The sequence below is a fragment of the Saimiri boliviensis genome, chromosome 18 (genome assembly GCF_048565385.1).
Source record: "Saimiri boliviensis isolate mSaiBol1 chromosome 18, mSaiBol1.pri, whole genome shotgun sequence".
NCBI classification, from domain to species: domain Eukaryota; kingdom Metazoa; phylum Chordata; class Mammalia; order Primates; family Cebidae; genus Saimiri; species Saimiri boliviensis.
Window position 1 is genome coordinate 39,397,083 of NC_133466.1, and position 24,803 is coordinate 39,421,885.

Here is a 24,803-nt window from a genome sequence, read left to right on the forward strand (position 1 = left end):
ATAAAGAAGGAAATAGCAAGTCAAAATCAAGTGAATAATTTCTTAGAAGGGAAAAAGACATTACATGTTTATCTTTTTTATTTTAAAATTCTAAAAGTAAAACCTATTCAAAAACATTCACTCTAGTTTAATAGTGAATACTGTTTCTATGACAATTCTATTAATTTTTTGAATTCAAGAAATTAGAGAAAGCATACTTTACAAAATAATTGAATGTCTCCTACCACTTTAATTATAGCAATAATAATTACATATACCATGTGTCTATCACATTGCTAAGCACTTTAGGTATTTATACCATTTTAATTCCCCAAATATCTTTATGAGAAGGGCAACAATATCCCCATTTTGTGTGTGAGGAGCCTATACCCCAATGTTGCATATACCTAATAAGTGACAGAATCAGAATGTAAACTTAGGCCTGTCTCGCTTTGAAATCCATACCTTGAATTCATTATTGTATGCTGTTAAGATTTGTCTGGACATCCTTGCAGCTTAGTAATTGCTTTGAATTGACAGTTGTTTTAAAAGTCATTTCCCCCTATTAATATATTCATTTTAAGTGTTTCTGTAACACCTATGTATCTAGAATAATTTTAAGGTAATAGAAAGTACTTACTAAAGGTTTACATATACCATGAAGTTTATAAGCCAATTTTCAATAATTATGAAATGGAGATTTACCATAATGGACAAAATAAGACTTCTTTGTATAAAATTGCCTGAAATCATTGAACTCTATTGAAGCATTATTGTAAAAGATTCCAACGTACAAGAACACTGGCATAATTAATACTTCTACTAAAATACCTAGATGCCCCTTGATGGCTCACACCTGTAATCCCAGCACTCTGGGAGGCTGAGGTGGGTAGATCACTTGAGGCCAGGAGTTTGAGACCAGCCCAGCCCATATGGTGAAACTCCGTCTCTACTAAAAATACAAAATTAGTGGGGTGTGGTGGCGCACACCTGTTATCCCAACTACTTGGGAGGCTGAGGCAGGAGAATTGCTTGAACCCAAGAGGCGGAGATTACAGTGAGCTGAGATCACACCTCTGCACTACAGCCTGGGCAACAAAGTGAAACTCCATCTCAGAAAAAACAAACCAACAGACATACACTTAACCCTAAAAGTAGCAGCCACTGCTTTAGAATATGGAGTAGAATTACCAGGTTTATAGATTTTTGAATTAAAAGTTCTATAGATTTTGAATATTTTATATTTGTTCTCTTCTAGCGTGAATGTATAATAGGATACAAAAGTAATAATAAATATATCCATTAGGTGCAGCTTTTTATTAAGTAGAAATTAATTTTGAATCTACAATTAGGAATTTTTTCTAGTGATTATATTTTGAATGTTTTAAGTTTTCTTGGATTCTGATTTTTTTTTCTGTCTTCTGCATGCATAGTCTCACCTGCTAAGTTTAGAATGTCTTATTTTTTAAGAGATTTTGATTGAAAAATAATGAACTGTGTCAAAAATCTTAATTTACCATAATTGTTTCGTGCATTTGGTTTTCTTCCTTTACTTAGATTTCTATGGGAAGCCGCTGCCTCCCCTGGCTGGGCCACAGAGACCTAACAGTGATGCTCATGATGTGATCTCATAAACAAGTCATATTGGCAAGGTGAACTGGGACATTCTTCTTTCTCAGAAGAAGAAACATCTTGAATCCTGATAACTGGGACAAGATAACCATAGTGATTTTAGTGAGAAGTTTATTACTCAAGGACCTGACCTGATAATTACTTACTTGTGTTTTTTATGGTTAAAAAAGAAAGGAAGCAAAATGACCAGCACATAAAATCAGCATTTGGACCAAATTAGTAAGATTTAGTATTGACTCTGGTTTACACATTCCCACTCATGAGCATACTTCTGAAGGAAAACATTAGAAAAGAGCCAGTGGACTCTGCACTTTCTTTATTATTTAATAGTCTGTATTTCTAGATATTAAGTGTTTTTTTAAAAGATACATGCACATAGAAGGGGAACTTCTAGGAATTTATACCCCAAATTTTAAAACTATTTTTATATTTTTTAAACTTTAAAAATTTTAATTAGTATGATGTTGATTATATACCTTTTTAATAGATGATTTGTTTAAATTGTGTCTGAAAAACAGTGTTGATTTACTTTCAGACATGAACTATACAAACAAGATATATTTATTATGTGGCTAGAGGTATGTTTTGTAATCCTTTAAGTGTACATCCTAATTTGACCTAATTTAAAAATAATATATTTTTGAAATAGCAGATTCTCAGATCTTTATTCTACCAATTATATGATTTGAAAACAGTACTCAGTGACAGAGACTGGAAATACCTTTTGTACCTAAATGTTTTTGAAATTAATCAAAATACATTCTGTGACATATTATTAAAATATCTCGGGACCAGGCGTGGTGGCTTATGCCTGTAATCCCAGGAATTAGGGAGTCTGAGGCGGGCGGATCACCTGAGGTTGGGAGTTTGAGACCAGCCTGACCAACACGGTGAAACTCTGTCTCTAGTAAAAATACAAAAATTAGCCGGGCGTGGTGGTGCATGCCTGTAATTCCAGCTACTTGGGAGGCTGAGGCAGGAGAATCACTTGAACCTGGGAGGCAGAGGTGCAGTGAACTGATATCGTGCCATTGCACTCCAGCCTGGGCAACAGCAGCGAATCTCTGCCTCAAAAAAAAAAAAAAAAAAAAAAAAAAAGTCAATAAAGTCCTATTTTAAAGGTTAAACACTTTCAGAGAGCAAGGTGTTCCCTATTTACCTCCTTGTTCTGTCAGAAGCTGCAGTGACTCTTTTGGGTGATTCTAACTCTTTCATGCCTTGAAATTAAACTATGAAATTAAAAGCAGAAAGACTGGAAAACCTACAGCAGGCCCAGAGACTTGTGTTTTACAGCTAGGAAATAGCTTGGGTACTAAAGCAATGAGAATAAAAATGTTGGCTCATATTACTTAAGAAATAATTCCAAGTAATTTCTTAATTTAAGATGATAGTACTGCTCTTGCACTTACGAATGGCATCCCTAAGATTATGTATTTGGCATTTAAACAGACTTCTAGATATATATTTTGAATAACAGATTCATAATGTTGTATTTAATTGAAAGCAAAACTTTATATCCCGGTGAGAATACTATAAACAGAATGATTTCTGTATCACCTTGTTAAGATTGGTGCTTTTGGTAACTTGTACTGACACAATAGACATATATTAGTATCTGATAACAACATTAAGTACATTTTATGCTATTTAATATAATTATTTACTTTAAAAATTTTACTTCAGAGCATCAGATTTTATTCACATTTTTTAACTCACTGAACTTCAGTAATCAGGTCACCTATACTATAGTCACCATTGTATATATCCTTGGAACTTGTACATGGGACTTACCAACCACACTGAATTAAAAGAATTTGACTTCATAATTCATAAATTTGTAAATCTGAGAGGTGGCTGACGTGATGAAAAGCAACACAAAGACAGAATGTAAATTTTGAAAAGGATTTTAGAGAGAAAATTGCACAACTTTTTGTAACATTTACTAAATTTTAAGCTCATACTTTTGCCATCTTTTTAATATTTATCTACTTTGGGAGTATATGTTTTTAAATTTTTGTTTTCTGTCTGTTTACTATAATGTAGTTACTGACTTCATTGAATAAAAATAAATTATTTTGAAATTAAATATATTATAAAATTCACATTTTATATACCTCTCAAAAAAATTTTTTTTTTCTTAAGCTTTTTAAAAACATTTAAAAATGTTTTGTAAATCCAGGTGTATTTTTAACAATTAAATGCCTATTTTATTATATGTCACACTTTTATTCTGAATTTTGACATTTTCACATAATAAAAATAATTTATATCAATATTGTTTCTCTTTTCATTTGGTAGATTTAAATGATTTCCTTTGGGTAATAAAATAGGTAAAGATTTTAAAATATGATTATTAAAAAAGTTTAAATCAGTAGATTAAAATAATGCATTTTTTTGTTACTTTACACACAAAACTTTCTTCTCTCTGCAAGTTTTATGTATATGGGAAAGAATGTTGTGATTTTAAATGCAGCTAAAAATAGTATTTCACCATATGGTGTTAGAGGATTTGATGTCTGTCTTGTGTTAAAGCTATTGGTCAACAGATATGTTTTTATTTATTTAAAAGATCATCTTATGTGCCTTTATGTGTAAAATGCCTATTTTATAGTATTCATATGATATTGTATGTAACTGATGTCAAATATAAAACTATAAATTGAAACAACACTAGAAAGAAATGTAGTTTGGTTTACTTTTGTAGTGGAGGGAAATTTATAATTTTGTATAACTTAAGTACCATGCTTTCTGCAAGTTTAAAATTAAGTGCTTTTATAAATGCCAGACGAAGACTAGAATGCCCTTAATATGTAAAACCTGTGAAGAGCCTGGAACAGTTCACCTGTAGAATACAACTAAAGAAATCAAATGCTTCTAGATTGCAAAAGTTATTCACAAACTGAATTGCTTATACAAATCTTATAAACTTTATCAGCCTTTAGTTAGTACATTTTTTGATAAGTGGAATATGCTTTGCAACTGAGATTCTGCTAATAATGGTTTATAAGTTTATCAAGAAATATATTCCAACTGATCCAAAGAAGAAATTCAAATATTTTTAAATTTTCAATAAAGTAAGATATAGGTTATCAAAATAGCAGTAATCCTTTATCTTTTTGGAAACAGAATAAGAGATACCTATTTTTGAGGTACCTATTTTGAGGGGGAATAAAAAGCAAGCCAGTAATGAACTACCTTTAATGAAAGAGATCAGCTTATGATTAAATGGAAGATAGGAAAAAAGTTCATTTGCTTGTTGTGGGCATGAGTTTTAAGTTCCTTCCGTGTGCTGATAAGGAAACCATTTACAACCCAGGTAAGTGGATCAGTGGTTTCCAAATGTTTATAGTGTCTTCTATCAGAAAACATTTTTAATATACACTGCTGTTTTAAGTTATTGTATGAGTTTGCTAGGTGGCCGTAACAAAGTATCATGGACAGTTTGCTTAAAAAAACAGAAATCTGTTTTCTCAGTTCTGGGGCCTGGTAATCTGAGACCAAGTTGGTGGCTTTGCTTGCTCCTGAAGCCCCTTCTTGGCTTATAGATAGACCCCGTCTTGTGTCCCCATGTGGCCTTTCCTCTCCACTTGCCCGCCCTCCCCCACCCCCCCATTGTTTCTCAGTGTGTTCAATTTTCCTCTTTTTTTTTGAGACGGAGTTTCGCTCTCGTTACCCAGGCCGGAGTGCAATGGCGCGATCTCGGCTCACCGCAACCTCCGCCTCCTGGGTTCAGGCAATTCTCCTGCCTCAGCCTCCTGAGTAGCTGGGATTACAGGCGTGCACCACCATGCCCAGCTAATTTCTTGTATTTTTAGTAGAGACGGGGTTTCACCATGTTGACGAGGATGGTTTCGATCTCTTGACCTCGTGATCCACCCGCCTCGGCCTCCCAAAGTGATGGGATTACAGGCTTGAGCCACCGCGCCTAGCAATTTTCCTCTTTTTAATGACCTTTTATAACTTACTTCTTTAAAAGGCCCATCTCCAAATATAGTCCCATTCTGAGATTACTGGGGGATAAGGCCTCAGCATGAATTTTGGACAGATTTCAGCCCATAACAGTTAACATACTTGTTATTCTGCACTATGTACATTTTAAATACACTTCCCTAAAAAAATTTTTACAAGACTACCTAAAGCTTAATAAAAGTCAGTCATTATATTTACTTCCTAGACACAGTGCATTGTCTGCTGGAGTTTGTACATACTACATTGGAGCCCTGAATTTTAGTAAAATGAGAATCTCACCTGATGTTTAAGCCTCAAGAGTGCCTATAACTATGCTGTGTTCTCTAGCATTGATCACAGGTTTCCTGTTGTGTTGTTCTGCCATATAGTTTAAGGAGCTAAGGGCTCTCTTGATATCAGATTGTTTTACCACAAAGCCTGTACTTACCTTTTGACAACATAAACCTCTGTGAACATGAAGGGTTTTGACACGTTTTATATAAATATGAAATTTGTAAAACATAGCTAGTTTAGGAGTTGTTCCATGAATTACTCTGAAATACTCTTAGATCAACTGACCTTACAATAAAACTGCTATGTATGTAAAAATGTTCCCTGCCTACAGGTAAGTCCTTATTATTAAAGCTGCCTGGCTCTTTAATACTAACATTAAAAACCCAAAAAACAAACTAATGTAATTTATGGTATTTGTGTCAGCTCAGTGTCTTATGTCTGCAGTGGTTTACTGCAAGTCTGCTAACAGTTTTTATTCCTAAAAATGTAGAATTGTTCATTCTTCAGTAGCTATTTGGGGTGGGGTGGGGAGTAAAATCCATTAACATTCTGATGATATACAAATACTGATTCTAGATAGATTAAGAGGTTAAACATAAAATATCAAACTATGAAAAGGTAGGGGGAAAAACAGCAGTGGCTTCACTCTATGGGCAAAAATGTATAAGCCTGAAAGCAGTGAAATCAGTAACAAACTCAATTGACAATGCACAAAAATATTTAAAATACTTTCGCACTTAAAGTCAAATGATTACAAGAAAAATTGGGTATTTTAACATCTGACATGGTTATCACCTCAAATATAAGTAAAATGATACTAAGACATCTATAGATAAGTGGACATGAGCAGGTAACTCCCCAAAAAAGAAATAACTAGTAAGATTTGAAAACCTACCATAACTAAGGTATCGTTAGGCATTATAAGGAGATTATTAGAAACTCAGACAATTCATAAGCAAAGTTGTTTATTTAAAATCAGAAAATACATAGATGCTGAGTCCCAAAATTAGGTGGTAAAATGACCTCTTTCCAAGTATAACACATTGCCTTTCTCTAACAGAAATAAAGTATATGATTCTTACTACCTTCTTCAATTTTTTTAGTGAACGAGTGTAACTTTTTATTTAGAACTGTTTTTATGAAAGAAAAATATGAAAATGGTTAAGTAAAATCAAATAGCTCCAAAAGTCTTACTATGAAAACAGCAGTCCTACCAGTTCTTTCCAGAGGTAAGCTTTTCATTCTCTTAGTTTTTCCTTCTGGTAATTACCTTCACTGGCTTTTCCAAATTATCATCTTTTTAGTTTTTCAAGTGAGTGCATATATTAATATATGTAATTTACAAAGGCCTCTTCAGTTTATAATGCATCCTAACAGTCCCCTGTCCCATCCCTCCTACTTCTCTAGAGCAATGACTTTTAACTCTTTTAACAATGTCTTCTATTTTTTTCTCACATAACTAGTCATTTCTTGAATATTTTGTACATTACATAGTGATTTCTTGATTTGACAGATGAGGATCTAGCTCTTACACCATTGCTATCTTCACTTTTACTCCCGTATTGTCCCACAGTGGTTACCAGATTTAGGGGCTAAGCAGTCACATCATTATGACTGTACGTATTGCTCATTGTTGAGAAAAAACTGTATTACGCTCTTACTTGCTATCCTTCTGCCCTAGAATTAATTATTGCCTAACCAACCATTCCCCCTTAGTCTTTTAACTTTTGCTTTATCTTCAGTGAGCTTCTTTTCAAATGCCCCAAATCTGGTAATATCCTATTATGAAGAGAAGGGATCTCACTATGGTGGCCAGGCTGGTCTGGAACTCTTGGGCTGCAGCCTTCCTCTTGCTTAGTTTCCTGAGTAGCTGGGATTACAGGCATGGGCCATTCCATCCAGCTAAACTATTAATGTTTTTTTTTTTTTTTTTTTTTTTTTTTTTTTTAAGCCAGCTCCATAGCTGGAATATTGCCTGTGTTAGATCCTATTTGCTGGATCCATGGCTTCTCTGGTTTGTGTACCCCTTCATTTTACGGTAGTATTTTCTCCACTAGCTTCCCAAGAAAGGGTACATGGAGGTAACTCCTGAGTCTTTGCTTGTCTAAAAATGTATTATTTTACCTTCACCCTTGATTATTTGGCTGAATATAGATTTATCACTTGAAAATAACTTTCTAGAATTCTCAAGGCACTGTCCCATTGTTTTGAGATTCTTTTTCTAGACAGGGTCTCTTCTGTCACCCACGCCGGAGTGCAGTGGCACAATCACAACTCACTGCAGCCTTGAACTTGAGGGCTCAATTGTTCCCTCCATCTCAGCCCCCCGAGTAGATGGGACTGCATGTGTGTGCCACAATGTCAAGCCAATTTTTGTATCTTTTTTAGAGATGGGGCTCCACCATGTTGCCCAAGCTGGTCTTAAGTGATCTGCCGAACTCAGCCCCCACAAAGTGCTGGGACCACAGGCCTGAGTCCCACACCTGGCCAGTTTTTCTTTTATTCTCTCTCTACTTTCTTCATTTCAGAGATGCCTCTGAGATCAAAGGCATCTCAAATTCAGTGGGCCCAAAACCAAAGTCAAACTCCATCAGAATATCCTGCTACTTCCAACTTTATCTTAAATAGGTTTCTTACTTCATGCAATCCTTTGGATTAAACTACCATCATCTCTCACTTGAACTTTGTTTTCCTCCTTCTGTAATTCTTAAAATTATAAAATATTTCAAACTAACCAGGTGTGGCTTTATACTTTTGACTACATAGAAAGAATGGAAGATCTGCCGGGTGCAGTGGTTTACATGCCTATAATCCCAGCACCTTGGGAGGCCGAGGTGGGCAGATCACCTGAGGTCAAGAGTTGGAGACCAGCCCGACCAACATGGCGAAACCCCGTCCCCACCAAAATACAAAATCAGCCAGGCTTGGTGGCGTGCGCCTGTAGTCTCAGTCACCGAAGAGCCTAAGGCAGGAGAATCGCTCGAACTCGGGAAGGCAGAGGTTGCAGTGAGCAGATGTCGCGCCATTGCTCTATGCCTGGGCAACTAGAGAGAACTTTAAACATGACATTGCTTTGAGTGTTTGACATTCACTGTTGCCCTGTATTCCAGCAGCTTCTTACTGCAAACACCTGGGACTTGCAATAGAACAGCTGGAGTACCTTCTGCCCACACACAGGACAGGGAGCTGACCACCAAGGAGTCAGGGATCAATATTCCAGCTTTCTTCCCTTTGTTTCCCTGCTATCTCAGCAGCATGGAGCTTGTTACCAATGAGAACCTGCTCACTGACTTTCTGCCCTAGAATTAATGATTGCCTAACCAACCCTTTAAACTGGTTTTCTTACCGTCTCAGTTTCATTTAGCAATACCTCAGTTGATGATTTCTGGTTTGACCTAGCAAATAAACTACTTTCACTGAAATTTCAGTCTTGGAATCTGCTTTGGGTTCCCCAATCTAAGACAGAAAAATACTCATTTTCCCATCACTGGACTTCCAGGTTGTTTTCAATTTTTCACTGTTACAAACAAGACTGCCACATTTGTCTATAAACCTCTGGATATACATGTAGGAAGTTTTTGATATTTCCCGCTAGTGAAACTGCTCAGTTGAAGGGTATGCTCATCTTCAATAAATACTACCAACATTTGAAAAGCCCGACAATGTCAAGGACTGGCAAGAGTGCCACATGTGATGGGTGTGGAATGGCAGCTCACTGTAGCAGGTGCTGGCAACTCAGTCAGGGTCTTGGAGAGGGACTTAGTTACAGAAAGAATGTTTCATAAATGGTATCTGATATATTCAAGATTAGTGGTAAAAAAAAAAATGTTGCTTAGAAATAATTATCCATGGACTTAAAGTCAACAAACTTTTTTTTTAAATAAAGGTGGAGTTTCACCATGATGGCCAGGCTGGGCTTGAACTCCTGACCTCAGGAGATCCACCAACCTCGGCCTCCCAAAATGCTAGGATTACAGGCGTGAGCCACAGCGCCCAGCCAAAAATACGTACTTTTTTCAGAGGGAGGGGGAACAACTAAACTGGAAAAGACTTTCATATTAATCATTCTTCTCATATACTTCAAACTTGTACTTAATGCCTTTCTCCTCCTGGACATCAGAGAGAACACCTGGGTATTCTGGCAGAAGTCTGTATTTCTCCAAATAAATTTCCGGAAAAAACGTGTCACTTTCAAAGTCCTGCATGATTCTTGTCACAAATAGTTTAAGGTGGCCTGGGTGACTCATGGCTTCCTTATAAACAGAACTGCCACCAATTATCCAAATCATATCTACTTTATTTGCTAATTCCGGTTGTTCAGTAAGGTTTAATGCATCATCCAGACTTCTGGCAAGAAAATGAGCTCCTTGTGGAGGTTCCTTGAGTTCTCTGCTGAGAACCAAATTAATTCTATCCTTTAAAGGTCGATTCTTCTCAGGAATGGAGAACCAGGTCTGTCTACCCATAATCACCAGATTCTGTTTACCTTCTATTGAAGAAGTTGTAGTCATTCTCTGGAAATACCTGAATTCATTTCTGAGTGGCGGCCAGGGCAGGTCCCCCTTCTTGCCGATACCCATGTTCTGGGACACAGCGACGATGCAGTTTAGCAAACGAACCATGATGGCAATGAGCACCTCCGAGCCCGCTCACTAGGTAGCCAAGAATGGCGTGAAACTCCCTTCTTCAAATTCTTTTACATGTCCACATTGCAAATATAATACGAGTGTATTAATTCATTAACTGCAACATTCTGGAATAAGCATAGAAAAATAAATTACATAAGATATATAAATGTATATGTAGAAACCATAAATTTGTAAAATTATAAAAAATACGGAGGCTGAAAAGTAGACTGACTTTTCCACAAACATGAAACAGACAGCACCCAAGAGATGGCATCATTTCACTCCTGAATACCTTACAGTCTTTTGTACCAAGTCTAAATTCTAATAACGTGCATTTTTAGGTGACTTGGAAACTTTAAATAAATATTTTAAGCTTCAAATCAGATTAGTGAGAAAGACATGTTTTTACCTGAATATAAGACTTGTACCTACAGCACGTACTTACACTGATACGAACATCAAGGGGCATCAAAAGTTGATGTTTATTAAATATCAGCAGCCATATCAAACTAATTTTTTCTAATTGCTGATTGTTGCTACAAATGAGTGTGTGCTTGAAGCCTAACATGAAAACACTAAATAAACTGCTATTCCTATCAAAATAGGCGTAATAAACACCTTCCTTCCAGAACCATTAAACGTTGCTCCTTGTTAAAGGTGGGGGAGGCTAGAGTGGAGGGTCCTTTTTGTCTTCACGCATTTGGTGTCAACGCGATAAAAATCACAATGAGCGTAACAGTGAAAATAACAGCAGCAGCTAACATTTGTTAACCATTTCCGAATCACTGTTGTAACCGCTTTACATGTGTATTCAGTTTAATCATTTAACACTCCCCATTCCAAGAAGGAGACTATCCTCAGGGGCCAGGTTTGGGAAAAGCATGACACCGTTTTATCCTTGGGTACTGGTACTGAACGTCTAGGCGAACGGGGGTCATTCGATTTGGTAGATTAGATCCTAACTAGTTTCGCTTTGAGAATAGTTTAAAGCAGTCATCACACAACACATGGCCGGACGTGGTGGCTCACGGCTGTAATCCAAGCACTCTGGAGGCCAAAGCGGGCGGATCACCTGAGGTCGGGAGTTCAAGACCTGAGGTCGGAGTTCAAGACCAACATGCTGAAACCCCGTCTTTATTTAAAATAATAATAAGCCCCAAACGCATTCTTTCACTGAGCCCATGCACACATAGGCCGTTCAGCACGATCTGTGACCGTGTTTGTATTTATTTTGAGACGCGGCCTCGCTGTCGCCCAGGCGGCAGGACAGCGGCGCGACCACGGCTCACGGCAACCTCAAAGCCCTGCTCAAGCAATCCTCCCACCTCAGCATCCGCAGAAGCCGGGGCCACGGGCGCGCGCGGGCGCGTGACTTTCCAAGGTCCGGACGCCCAGAGCTCCGCCCAGCCAGCCAAGCAGCGAAAGTCGCCGTCGCCCCGGCCGCGGCCTCCGCGTCCCGGGAGGTATCCGCCTTTACCAGCTACCGGAAGTCACCGCTCGTGAATCTCCCGCGGGACCGGAAGTCACCGCTGGTGAATCTCCCGCGGGACCGGAGCCTCTTAGACGAGATTTCTGCCGCGCGGGCAAATCAGGATCTCGCGATAACTCGAAGAGGAAATGTGAGCGTGAAAGCGGATGCCTGCGGAAGTCGGGCTGTTCTTTCAGTTCCCTGGAGGCTCTTGGATGCCGGTTCGCGTACACCTCTTGTTTGAACGTTCTCAGCGGGAACATGCTGACCCCGGTGAGGCCTGGGGCCCGGCCGGGTGCCTCTCTAATGAGACGCTTCTGTCGGCCGCCGAGGCGGCGAGGGAGGGTGCTGGGCTGGGGGAGCGCGGCCTGCGCTCGCCGCCTCGCGGTGTCAGCGTTTCTTTGGCGTCCCTGTGGCGCCCTGGAATCATGCTGAGTGCGGTCATGCCGAGCCCCTCCGCCCAGCTCGCGGACTCCCGCGCCCGCTGCCTCCGGCTCCTGGGAGGCTGGGGTGGGTTTCCGTGTCGGAGCTTAGAACGGTGTCTGTTACGTAGTAGGCACTGAATACGCTTTTCCTGGATGAGTCCGTCTGACAGCGGCGAGGAATTTTCACAAGGAACCTGGAGTGATTTTGTTTCCCCCTAAATTAACTTTTCACTTTGAAATTTAGATTTACAGAAGAGTTGCAAAGATAGTACGGAGTTCGCAGATACCTTTCACCAAGTTTTCTTGATGTCGGCATCTACGGTGACTTTTTAGTTTTGACTGGAGTTAGTACAGCTATTCCAGGTTGATTCTTTTAATTTTTTAATTTTTAATTTTTGTTGGTACACAGAAGGTACAGATTTTAATGAGGTAAATAAGATATTTTGATACAGACATGCAAAACATAATACATCATGGAGAATGGGGTATCCAGTCCCTCAAGCGTTTACCCTTTGTGTTAATCCAGTTGCACTTACTTTAAAATGTACTATTAAGTTATTGTTGACGACTCATTCCGTTGTGCTATTAAATAGATTTTACTCATTCTATTTTTTTGCCCATTAACCATCCCCACCTTCATCCCACCCCTCCTGTAACCTTCCCAATCCGACAAATAGTTAAGAACATGCAATATTTGTCTCTGTGTCTGGCCTATTTCACTTAACATAATTTTCATTTCCAGCTATGCTAGAAATGAAAATTTTTAGTTTTGTTTAGAGACAAGGTCTTGCTCTGTCACTCAAGCTGGAATGCAGCAGCTGGGCGTAGCTCACTGCAACCTTGAACTCCTGGGCTTCAGCGATCCTCCAGCCTCAGCCTTGCTAGTAGCTAGGACTCCAGGAGCGGGCCACCACGCCTGGCTAATTTTTTTTTTTTTTTTTTTTTTTTTTTCCTTTTGTAGAGACAGGGCCTTGGTATGTTTCCCAGTCCGGTCTTGAACAGGGAAATAATCCACTCACCTCTTCCCCGCAAAATCACGGCTGACTGTAACCTCCACCTTCCGAGTTCAAGCGATTCTCCCACCTCAGCCTCCTGAGTAGCTGGGGTTACAAGCACCTGCCACCACTCCCGGCTAATTTCTGTATTTTTAGTAGAGATGGCGGTTTCCCATGTTGGCCAGGCTGGCCTTGAACTCCTGACCTCATGTGATTTTCCCACCTCTGCATCCCAAAGTGCTGGGATTACAGGCGTGAGCCACCAGCCCGGCCCCTACAGTGACTTTTTACAATTAATTTGTTCCTTTTGACAGTTTACTCAGCCCCTGTAGATTCTCTTTTAGCCTCTGCTTCACATTTGGAAAATAATTATTTGGAAAAAGCTTGCTTTTTCGTAAGTAGGTAATGTAGTACAATTTTGGTACTTGTAAGGTATTGCTCCCATTTCAAGAACTAGTAATTGTCCCAAAAAAGTGTTCTTGTCTTGAAAAAAAAAAAAAAAACTTGCTAATGTTGAAGTTCAATAAATTTGTAATAATATCGGTGTGCGTCAGCAACCTTTTCTTATCGTCATAGCTGAAAGCAAAATCAGAAGGGAAGCTTGCAAAACAGATTTGCAAAGTTGTGTTGGATCATTTTGAAAAACAGTATTCTAAAGAACTCGGAGATACCTGGAATACAGTAAGGTTAGTATAATTCCTCTTGATGCTTTATGATGGAACAAAGTACAGCATATAGTCCTCCGTTTTGTGGGAGGGATGCCGTGAGGATAAAACGCAAAGGAGTCTAAACCTGGGTGTCCTTTCCTACTAAGGTTATAGAAAGGAACAACTTAGAGGAAGTAGACTGAATCATAGCGTAATGGAAAGGGGAGAAAGAAAACTTCACAGATTGCTATCCCTTTGCTTTGAGTAGTTGCTTTTATCCTTGAAATAGGAATGCCCACTAGTTTGACAAAATTAATTATACTGGAAAAGAAAATCATAAAAGTTGGAATATTTGGTTTCTGAAATTTAGAAGATAATACAACAAATCTTTAAAGCCAGCACTGCCTTATCTGAGTCAAAGGTACACTGCATTGAGTAATCATATTTCTTTCCTATGCCTATGGCTGGGTATATTTTAAACACATGCATATACACACAAAATTATTTATGCTGTAAAAACAAGAAATGCTTAATGCATGGAAGTAGGAGAAACGTGATTTGTATGTTTGGTAAGCTGCTGTTGATGTGTGGATCACTGGTTCTTGACTCAGTGCCTCATACATTGTATCATGCTCTCTGGAATACAAAGAGCAAGACAGCCCACATGTCCAGTTTACATACAGTCTAGTTAGTGTTTATGAGGGAGGTGGGGAGATGGGTGTGGTTACAACTATATAAACTAAACCAGTTTGTAAATCCTGTGATCAAAATACCTAACAAAGCCCGAGGGTGCCAGCCAAGGCCTGAAGGGGAGCTGGGTCTTGGTGACTAACAGAAGTTACTTTGACAAAAAGAAATAGCCCTTCTAGGTTGAGGGGACAAGATGCACTGTTCATGAAGTTAGGGCAAAAGCCCACTACATTTTGTATGAGGAGAAAAAGTTACATGGCTACAGATAAATCTGTAACTGAGTCCAGACTGATTTTTCAGATGGTTGGCTTATCCATTTTCTTCTTCGATCAGCTGTAAGCATTTCTCCTTTACCAATGGCAGCTCTAAACATTTTTGAAAACAAAGACATTAAGTTTTGGCTAATAAAGATCACAAAGGCTGAGGTGATTCTCAGATAATTTTAGGACAATTAAGCTGTTTTAGAAATTGGTAAATGCTATAATGTGCAAGCCATTTATATTTGTGGGTTTTATTTCAAAAGTAGATTTTCAAATGGATATTTTCTGTCACAGAGATGAAAAACAGAAGTATATAATAAATTCATGAAGTTTTCAGTATACAAAGGTCATCAAATAGAATATTCAAATAACTGAACGCTTATTACGTGCTTACTATATGCCAGACATGCTGACTTACATGATTCTCAGAGCAAACCTGTAAGAGTTTCAGTAACTTGCCAAAGTTCACTCAGCTCGTAAGTGGCGGAGCTGAGACTTGAGCCTAGCTTGGCTGACTCAAGAACTCCCACCGCTCATCCTTTTTCTATACTGTCTCATATCTGGGATATGATTTAAAAAAAAAAAAAAGGACAAGATTTTAAGAGGTATTTTTCTCCTATTAACTTTATAGCAGTCTGGCTACTCATTTTCTGTAATGACTTATTTTTCTACTTGGTGTACTCCGAAAGTCATATAGCATTACTTGACCCTAAACAAAATGAGCAGGGAACCTCAAAGCTGTTTAATTAGCTGTACCTTCTGCTTCATCTATTATATTACTGGGTTTTTGTTGTAATTTAAGTTTTACCTAAACGTGCATTAAATTTGCCATTGGCAAAATAAAGGCTTCTCAGCTTAGGAAGTAATCTGAGTGTAGAAGATGGTATGGGGAAATAAGAACAGAATTAAATATTTTGTTTTTTAACTGCTTATTTGTAAGGTATCATGTACTTGTAGAGTCTACTTCCAGGGAAAGTTAAGGGCTTTTTTTTTTTTTTGGCCTATTTACAAAGTAATTTATTCAATATTTTTAGTTTCCTGTAGTAGTGGAGAAGATTCAGTATTTATTTATTTATTTATTTGAGACGGAGTTTCGCTCTTGTTACCCAGGCTGGAGTGCAATGGCGCAGTCTCTGCTTACCGCAACCTCTGCCTCCTGGGTTCAGGCAATTCTCCTGCCTCAGCCTCCTGAGTAGCTGACCAGGATGGTCTCGATCTCTTGACCTCGTGATCCACCTGCCTGTGCCTCCCAAAGTGTTGGGATTACAGGCTTCAGTCACTGCGCCCGGCCAAGATTCAGAGTTTAAATTTAGTCTTTTGTAATAACCTTTCTCGTCTAGTTATCCTCTGAGTAGCCTTTAAAACTGGAGTTTACCCTGGTTCAAATTTTGCTCTATTGTTACCTCCATGTTCTCCTCAGGTAAGCTAATTTATGGGATGACTCTTAATCGGTATGCTGTCATCTCAAGCTGTGAGGTTCTTCCCAAGATACAGTCCCATACTTCTGTTTTTTAGCAACTTCAGTTACTTGGCAGACTCAGCAAACTCAGAAGTGTGTTATTAGTTTTCCCTTCTAAACCTCTGTTGCCTTTGCTCCCTGTTGTAGTTTACCTCAATTAGTGTATCCTCATCAGTCTGGTTCCTTCCTTCTCTATACTTTCACTACCTTTGTAGTAAAGAATGAACCTTATTCAAAAATACTTCTGGCATTTTTTGTCCTCAGTTCCTGGGAGGTGATCTTTAAGCTCTTGGAATGTCCTTCCTGATAAGTGTGTCTTTGTTTACCTGGGTGTTTAGATCACAGATGATAATCTAAGGATGTGATTTGTGTTGAGGGCTGTGGACCACAGGTGTTAACCTCCAGAAAGGCTTGTGACTAAAAGCTATATGGTCAGTCAGTCATATGTACATGACCAAGACTCAATAACAAGTGGATACCAAGTCTCTGGGAGTGTCCCTGGTTGGGAGTACTCCTGTGCAAACTGTCATACACTACTGCCAGTAAAAGTTAGCTTTGTTGATGAGTTGCATCCTTCCAAACACATGCACAGATCCCATAGTATGAAAGACTCATGTTCAGGATTTTTAGCCTTTTGATGCTCCACCAGAAACTCAAAGGATTTTCTATTTGAGGTGCAGTGAGTAACAAATCTGGACATAAATTACCCTTCTGTGAGATGCAAGGAATAGCCATTGCCAAAATAGAATAGGAAGCCATAGGCTCTTCATTAGTGTCTCTGAAGAATAAAAATAAGATGACTCAAAAACATATTTGGTGCATTTCCATAAAATTGATTTATTTTTCATTTCCAAACAACTTTAAAAATGGTTGAATGGGCGCCCTCTAGTGGATAAAAATAGCACTAAATCAAGGAATTTCTCTTAACTGGAAATTTACATAGGTTCTGTAATTCTACAGGGTTATATTGTGTTTAACAACTTCTAGATTAAATGATATTTTGAAGGTAGGGTAGAGAGTAGAATAGGAGAAAAGAATAAAGTCACAGAAAATTTGAATGAAAATTATACTCTCAAATAATACACATTATCCAAATAATATGTTACACAGTTTTGCAAGATTTTAACTTAACTAGCTTTTCATTTTTTAATGCTTTGATTTTGTTAAAATAATAAGTAGTTTGGAGAGCTGTAAATCAAACTCTAATTTTATTAATTTACTCCAGGATTTAGGCCCCAGGCACTAAGCCAAGGAGACAGAGAAAAATAAGTCAAGGTTCCCATAAAAACCAGCTAGAGAAATGGACGGTAAGCAGTCAGGGTGACACACAGTGTGATATATTAGTTTAGCTTCATCAGCTGTTTCTCAGAGTTCAGTTATTCCTGTGTACCATCTGTCCAGTTTTACTTAATATCTTTTGGATCAGTTTTAATATTTTTCTTTTGTTTCTTAGGAATTTAAATATAAGCTAATTTTATTTCATTATCAGTAAATAGATGTGTCTAGCATATAGTCGATATATGGTGTATTTTTAGAGAATGAATGAATTTTGACAAGATAATATACGATGGCCCACGCCTGTAATTCTAGCACTTTGGGAGACCAAGGCAGGGGGATTGCTTGAGAGTAGGAGGATCACTTGAGGACAGGAGTTCAAGACCAGCATGGCCAATACAGCAAGACCTCATCTCTACAAAAGTAAAAAAGTATCTGGGTGTGGTGGTGCATACCTATAGGCCCAGCTATTCAGGAGACTGAGGTGGGAGGATTGCTTGAGTCCAGGAGGTCGAGGCTTCAGTGAGCCATGATTGCACCACCATACTCCAGCTTGGGTGTCAGAGTGAGACCATGTTTCTAAAAAAAAGAAGACAAAACAGACTTATCATAGCAGAGGGAGGAGCAACAATGAGTGAGATAGAGAAAGGCTTTCCAAGGGGTATGTAGGCTCAGGTAAGTGACAGCAGTCAGTTTTCAGATCCTCAACTTTCATGTATTCTCTTTCAGAAAATTACTCTGCCCCTCTGTACGTAAGAGGGTACGTATTGTCCTTTCCCAACCTGCCTTTCTTCAATTTTCTGTCACCCTGTTTACAAAAAAAGGCACTCTTGCACTATTCTGGCTTCCGTGCTGCGTTCCCCCAGGTATTCAGAACCTCCATGTGCCAGAAACTACTGGAGTGTCAGTGTGAGAAAGCGAATGACCTAACAGATTCTCTGACAAGTCAGGTGGTTTCCAGGTTTTGTTTTCAATAAAAGTAAAGGAGCCCTGATTGAGATGTCAGCTAACAACTCATTTAAAATATTTGTGATGATCGGTCGCTAAGTGATTTGGGGATATAACTCTAAAAGAATTCAAAGTAAGAAACATTGCTATAACAGAATATATTTAATTCTCATCCATTTATTTAACTAAAGGTTTTTGTCAGCTTTTATAAAAACACAAAATGTGCATAAAAATTATGTTGAATCCTGACTCATTTTATTATAGTAAGAAGTAATTTTTCATGGATACATGAAAACAAAAGCTCATTTCATTAAAATATTCATTTGTTATCAATTTTACTTTTATGTTTGTAAGTTGTTTTGATCAGTTTTATACTAATAATGTTATTGATCCCTGAATCCAGAAGTTACTATTTTTAACACTAAGAAATTTAAGACCACAGGAAAAACAAATTTAGTACATATTCATGTATATATGTGGGGCCTAGAGAAGTATGATAGGGTGATAAAAAGATTTTAAGGATGAAAATATATTAGTATAAAGTTATATGAAATAGAATGTAAATAAAAAAGGAAAACGAGCAGCATGAAATTTCCGCCTATTAAAGACAAGTCAGTCTATGAATTTTTAAATGGATTGTGATGGGTATCAAAATCATTCTGATATTTAGGTTCCACTGGGTACATTTTTAAAAGCAGTGTAATTTGTATTTTAAAATGTCAATTTTTACAGTATGCTGGAAATTGCATCCTTTAAACATATGGTGAGGATTTTAACGTCAACCTAAAATGTGTTTTTTTCAAAATGGTATCAGTGATGTACTAGCAAATTTCATTCACTGACCTTGTGTGTCTCCATTTCTGCTGGCTACTGAGGTGCTTACACTTTTTCTCACCTGGAACACCAGTAAATGGAGCAGCTTCCGACTGACTGTGAATCTTGGGAGAAGGCCTGGAGTGTGGTACCTGGCCATTGTTTTCTAGAGTCTTCTAATGTACATTCCCTCTACCACCTGCTAGACTACTTGCCCATCCGTCAGAGCTTTGGATTCGGAAGCCACTTTCCCTCCAGCCCCAGGGTAGCCACCCACCCAGTGCAGGCATGGGAGGGTGTGTGTGTGCGTGTGTGTGTGTGTGTGTATGTGTTGTGAGAAGAATGAAGGTCAGTGGCAGGTGTGTGTATTATATTAATAATAAAGCTGTGTATTATATTAATACACAGCTTTGCTTTCTCAGGGCTAGGAAGCACCAGCCTGAGCAGCCTTAGCAGACCCTTCAAGAGTTAGTCTGTTGCAGCTGTTTCTATAGGCAGGATATGACAAGCTGCTTTCATTGTTAGAGACAAGAGGGTTTCAGGGAGGTCAGGGCCACTTGCACTAACTAGTTGAGGGTTGGGGTAAAATTCTCTTTCCTGACCCCTTGTATAGCTCTGTGCTGTAGGACAAAGGTCTCACACTTTGGGAATCACTCCTGTTAGGCCTTAAAGTCAGTCTGATTTTGAATCAGATACTTCTGCCTACCAGCAGTGTGACCTCGGGCAAGTGGCCAAATCTCTAAAAGCCTCAGTTAACCGCTAAAATAGGAGTAAGAGCTGCCTCTCTCAAGGTCGTTGTGATGATTCTATGATATAAACATGCAAAATGAACATACTGATTGTACACATCCAATCAGTAGCATTTATTAATAATAATATCAGAGAATGGTGGAGGATATGAACTGGGTGGAAAGGCTTCCTTAGGTAAAACTCCCTAAGTTGAGAATGCCTGGATGAGAGAGGAAAGGTTATTCCAGTCAGGGTCGGGGGTGGGGCATAGTTTATGTGGAGACCAGTCAATGTTAAAGAAACTTATTAGGGGAAATCTACATAGTTCAGTAGGATTGGGCATAGATTGTGAAAGATCAAAAGTTTCATTTGTTCTATCTTATTTTGTCTAGTCACTAAAGAATGAGATAGAATAACTTCTCAAGAGTTCTGCCTCAATCTGCAATAAGTACATGTCTTTAAGTCTGATTGGGGCTCTCTCCTCCTAAAGTCTTTAAATGGCTTCTCATCACTTAGAAGATAAGATTCAAAAACCTTATCATAGTATACTTGGTAATCTGCCGTGATCCACAGCAGACTACTAAAAATGCACTGTTCTTTCTCATACCTGTGTGCTTGTACTTGTGGTATTGGCTTTGTCCTGAAACTTCCTTTGTCATTTCTTCCTATAGATAATTTCTTCCCATCCTTCAAGATTTAATGTATTGGGTAATGTACAAAAGTAATGTTTTTCCTAAATTAATAATCCTCTTAAACAATAAGCTTAAAAGGAAATATTCAGGATTAATAACCTTCCTAAGAGATATGGAAGAAAATGTGACTAAATGGAGAAACATATTGTGATCAGAATTGAAAAAACTGATTGCAATAAAGATGTTAAATCTCTCCAAGTTTAATGCATCTAATATAATACTAGGCAAGGTTACTGTATATCTCTGCCTGTCCACATACACAAATTTTTTTGTTTGTTTGTTTTGAGATGGAGTTTCACTCTTGTTACCCAGGCTGGAGTGCAATGGCGTGATCTCAGCTCACCGCAACCTCCGCCTCCTGGGTTCAGGCAATTCTCCTGCCTCAGCCTCCCGAGTAGCTGGGACTACAGACGCGCGCCACCATGCCTAGCTAATTTTTGTGTTTTTGGTAAAGACGGGGTTTCACCATGTTGACCAGGATGGTGTCGATCTCTTGACCTTGTGATCTACCTGCCTCGGCCTCCCAAAGTGCTGGGATTATAGGCGTGAGCCACCGCGCCTGGCCCATACACAAATATTTTATAATTTTTTTTAACTTTGTTTCCAAAGTTCATCTGAAAGAATAAACATCCAAGATCGTTTCGAAAATTCTGAAGAAAAAAAGAAGAATGAATAGAGATTTGTCCTGTCTGATAGGAACTGAAAGTGTCCTACTCCTTTTTAGCTGAGAGGTAGGCATATGATGCAAGCCAAGCCACTCCTGTCTGTATAATTGTGTTTCTGACCATCTTTTTCTTACACATGACTCAATACTGGATAGATTTTTCAGCCTGTTTGGAGGGTAAGATTAGGGTGAACCACCATAAGATTTGCAATAGTGAGCATTTGCAGATTTCACTTTGGGGTCAGTTTTAAAGCATTCTTTCCCAAAGTGTGGTCCTGGGTATCAGCAGCATCAACATCACCTGAAAACTTGCTAAAGATACAAATTTCAGGCTGTCTTTCAGACCTACTGAATCAGAAAGCCTGGGGTAGGTCCCTGCAGTCTTGCACACTTAAGTTTGTGAACCTCTTTAAGGAAAGAGGTTGTCATCCTCCAAAATAGCTGAAACAGATATGTCATGTTCCTGTGACACACCATCCATAGTAAGAGGCAGTGAAAGGAAAAAGCAGTTTCACATATTAGCCCTAAATTGAAATTCACATGGCACGGTTCCAGTCACAGGTGTTACATTTCAATCCAGCCATTCCTCACATAGGCAACTCCAGGGTGTATAGCAGCTGGAATTTATTTAATTGGCCATAGTTAATGACGTTCCCAAATAACTCAGCTAGAAAGGTCAGCTAGTAAATAAATTAAGTATTTCCTGCTGGCTCATCTGTCAGTTGATATGAGTTTGTGATTGTCAAGAGATGGAACTCTTGGACCAAATACAAATTTAGCAAGTTAAAGCTGCTGGGGGAAAGCCTGCACCATCAATCCATAAGTGGTTTTTAAATCATCCTTGGTTTTGTATCATCTGAGCCACTCATTGCCTCATTAACTCCATTACTGTAGACTTCACTGTAGTTAGCTTCCCATACCTTTTATCTTCATCAGAAGAAAACACTCATTCCATCTAACACCCTTTTATGATAGTACTTTTCCCTCTAGTATTAATAGTCTCTAAGAAATTGAATAGTGGTTCTAAGAAAAACACTTCGTTGTGCAGAGTGATGGACAAAGATTCATTCTGACAGATTTAGAGGTATGTAAAGGCAGGCTTTTTTTTTTTTTTTTTTTTTTTCAAGATATTCTGCAGGGAGGGACTAAGTTGAATGTCGGCTGAGGCATGCCTCTGGTGCAGAATTTAAGGGGCCTCAAAAAACTTAGTAATTGTAATGTTACCAGTAGAGGGTCTTCCCTCCAAGTCCAGGTTCTTGGAGTTTTGAACAAAGAATTGGACAAAACGCACAGCAAAGCAAGGAAAGAATGCAGCAATAAAAGAGATTCATTGAAAGTGAAAGTACACTCCATAGAGTGAGACTGGCCAGAGCAGCGCCGCAAGGATACAGAATCTTCTCAGGTCCAAATACCCACTCGAGGTCACCCATTGGCCACTCGGTGCTCAGCTCATGTCAATGACGTCGTGGCCTGCAGTCAGTCTGATTGGTTGTGAAAAGCAACCAAACTGAGGCTGAAGTGAAGTCACAAAGGTTACACTTTTGTGCAAATACCTGATTGGTTGTGGAATGCAACCTGATTCATCATATAAAATTGTATTGGTATAGATAATATTATCTTAATTTCTCTTTTTCTCTTTCTAGGGAGATACTAACATCTCCATCATGCTGGCAATATGCTGTCCTGCTTAACCGATTCAATTACCCTTTTGAAATGGAAAAGGATTTACATTTGAAGGGCTATCACACCCTCTTTCAGGGATCTTTACCCAACTATCCTAAATCAATGAAGTGTTACCTTAGCAGAACTCCAGGCCGAATCCCTTCTGAAAGACACCAAGTTGGAAACCTGAAAAAGTATTACCTCCTAAATGCTGCTTCTCTTCTCCCAGTATTGGCTCTGGAATTAAGGGATGGGGAGAAGGTTCTGGATCTGTGTGCTGCTCCTGGAGGCAAATCAATAGCTCTGCTGCAGTGTGCCTGTCCAGGTAGTGTGCTTTTCCTTCGTATTTAATGACTTTCTCATATCTGTATGTTACAGCCTACTTTGAAAGTATATGTATATGGGGAGAAACATTAGATCGAGTTTGCAAACTCAGGAAGCCTGAAAACTGAGACACTAATGGAGAAGGTTGGAAATTGTTGCTGAGGAAGTCAGTATAAATAACGTTTTTTTCATCAACTTAATTCTAGCAGGTGATTGGGCATAAAACTTCAACATTTCATCAATACACATCTGTCAGATAATATGAATGCTGATAAGCCTGATAGCTATTTTTTATTGTTTACGTTTATACTTGAGAGTCTTATATAGCGATCCCTGTCATACTTCTCTGCAACAGAATCATATACATTTAAAATAATTTATTGATGTCAATAGACTATAAGGTTCTAAGGCAATTCTTTCCAGTAGAAATATAATGTGAAGTACATATATACTCTTAAACTTTTAAGTAGTTCCATTTTAAGAAGTAGAAAGAAAGAGGTGAAATTAATTTGAATAATACATTGAACCTGATACATTCAAAATATTGTTTCAATATGTAATCAAAGTAAAACTTAATAAGAGATATTTTACATTCTCGTTTTTTTACAGGTCTTTAAAATTGGTTATCTTACAGTTACAGCATATTTCTTTTTTTTCTTTCTTTTTTTTTTTTTTTGAGACTGAGTTTCGCCCTTGTTACCCAGGCTGGAGTGCAATGGCGCGATCTCGGCTCACCACAACCTCCGCCTCCTGGGCTCAGGCAATTCTCCTGCCTCAGCCTCCTGAGTAGCTGGGATTACAGGCACGTGCCACCATGCCCAGCTAATTTTTTGCACTTTTAGTAGAGACGGGGTTTCACCATGTTGACCAGGATGGTCTTGATCTCTCGACCTTGTGATCCACCCGCCTCGGCCTCCCAAAGTGCTGGGATTATAGGCTTGAGCCACCGCGCCCGGCAGTTCCAGCATATTTCAATTCAGACTAGCCACATTTCAAGTGCTTATAGACACATGTGAGAAGAGGGTATAGTATTGGACAATGCAGAAATTCTTTTCAAGTGACTTTTTCATTACCATTATTACTATAATCAAAGTGATATACAGTTTTACAAATATTTGTTGAAAGTAACAAGTCAACATTCACAATAACTTTTTTCTTAATAATTTTTCTTTTAAAATTAATACAGATTTCCCTGAATAAACATTACTTACTGCTAGAGGAGGCAGAGTTCATCATCAATTCTGTCTGCTTTTTGTGTGATAGTTTTGTTT

The 24,803-nt window shown here is 38.5% G+C and overlaps 4 protein-coding genes across 31 annotated transcripts in view; 2 read left to right on the plus strand and 2 right to left on the minus strand.

Moving 5' to 3' along the window:
* The window catches only part of ARL13B (ARF like GTPase 13B), an 81,975-nt gene extending 78,091 nt beyond the window's left edge, over positions 1-3,884 (plus strand). For all 6 annotated transcript variants that reach the window (XM_074389166.1, XM_010338917.2, XM_010338914.2 and 3 more), the window contains one exon: positions 1,537-3,884. In XM_074389166.1, the coding sequence (XP_074245267.1) occupies positions 1,537-1,613 (77 nt within the window). In that variant the 3' untranslated portion in view covers positions 1,614-3,884. The remainder of the gene's footprint in view (positions 1-1,536) is intronic.
* Positions 1-10,421, minus strand: part of STX19 (syntaxin 19) — a 44,385-nt gene extending 33,964 nt beyond the window's left edge. Inside the window, exon 1 of one of the 2 annotated variants that reach the window (XM_010338912.2) lies at positions 10,340-10,421. The gene's annotated coding sequence lies outside the window, so the exon portion shown is untranslated. The remainder of the gene's footprint in view (positions 1-10,339) is intronic. The other variant, XM_010338913.3, reaches the window with a different exon arrangement.
* DHFR2 (dihydrofolate reductase 2) lies at positions 9,820-11,997 on the minus strand. The gene is made up of 2 exons (XM_003928329.4): positions 11,807-11,997; positions 9,820-10,606 (listed from the first exon to the last, which is right to left on the minus strand). The coding sequence occupies exon 2, from the start codon at positions 10,473-10,475 to the stop codon at positions 9,912-9,914; it is 564 nt and encodes a 187-aa protein (XP_003928378.3). The 5' UTR covers positions 10,476-10,606; positions 11,807-11,997; the 3' UTR covers positions 9,820-9,911.
* A 4-nt stretch (positions 11,998-12,001) lies between these two features.
* The window catches only part of NSUN3 (NOP2/Sun RNA methyltransferase 3), a 203,361-nt gene continuing 190,559 nt past the window's right edge, over positions 12,002-24,803 (plus strand). For 17 of the 22 annotated variants that reach the window (XR_012514794.1, XR_012514792.1, XR_012514793.1 and 14 more), the window contains exons 1-3: positions 12,086-12,222; positions 13,946-14,055; positions 23,190-23,533. Coding sequence is in view for 11 of the 22 variants with exons in the window: in XM_074389173.1 (XP_074245274.1) it covers positions 12,211-12,222; positions 13,946-14,055; positions 23,190-23,533 (466 nt within the window). In the remaining 11 variants the exon portion in view is untranslated. Of the gene's footprint in view, positions 21,614-23,189; positions 23,534-24,803 lie in introns of all 22 variants that reach the window. The other 5 variants (XM_003928330.4, XM_010338920.3, XM_074389168.1 and 2 more) reach the window with 5 other exon arrangements.

Bases quoted from the DNA above. Each gene is read 5' to 3' on its own strand.
- DHFR2 (XM_003928329.4), bottom strand. From the start codon at position 10,475: ATGGTTCGTTTGCTAAACTGCATCGTCGCTGTGTCCCAGAACATGGGT.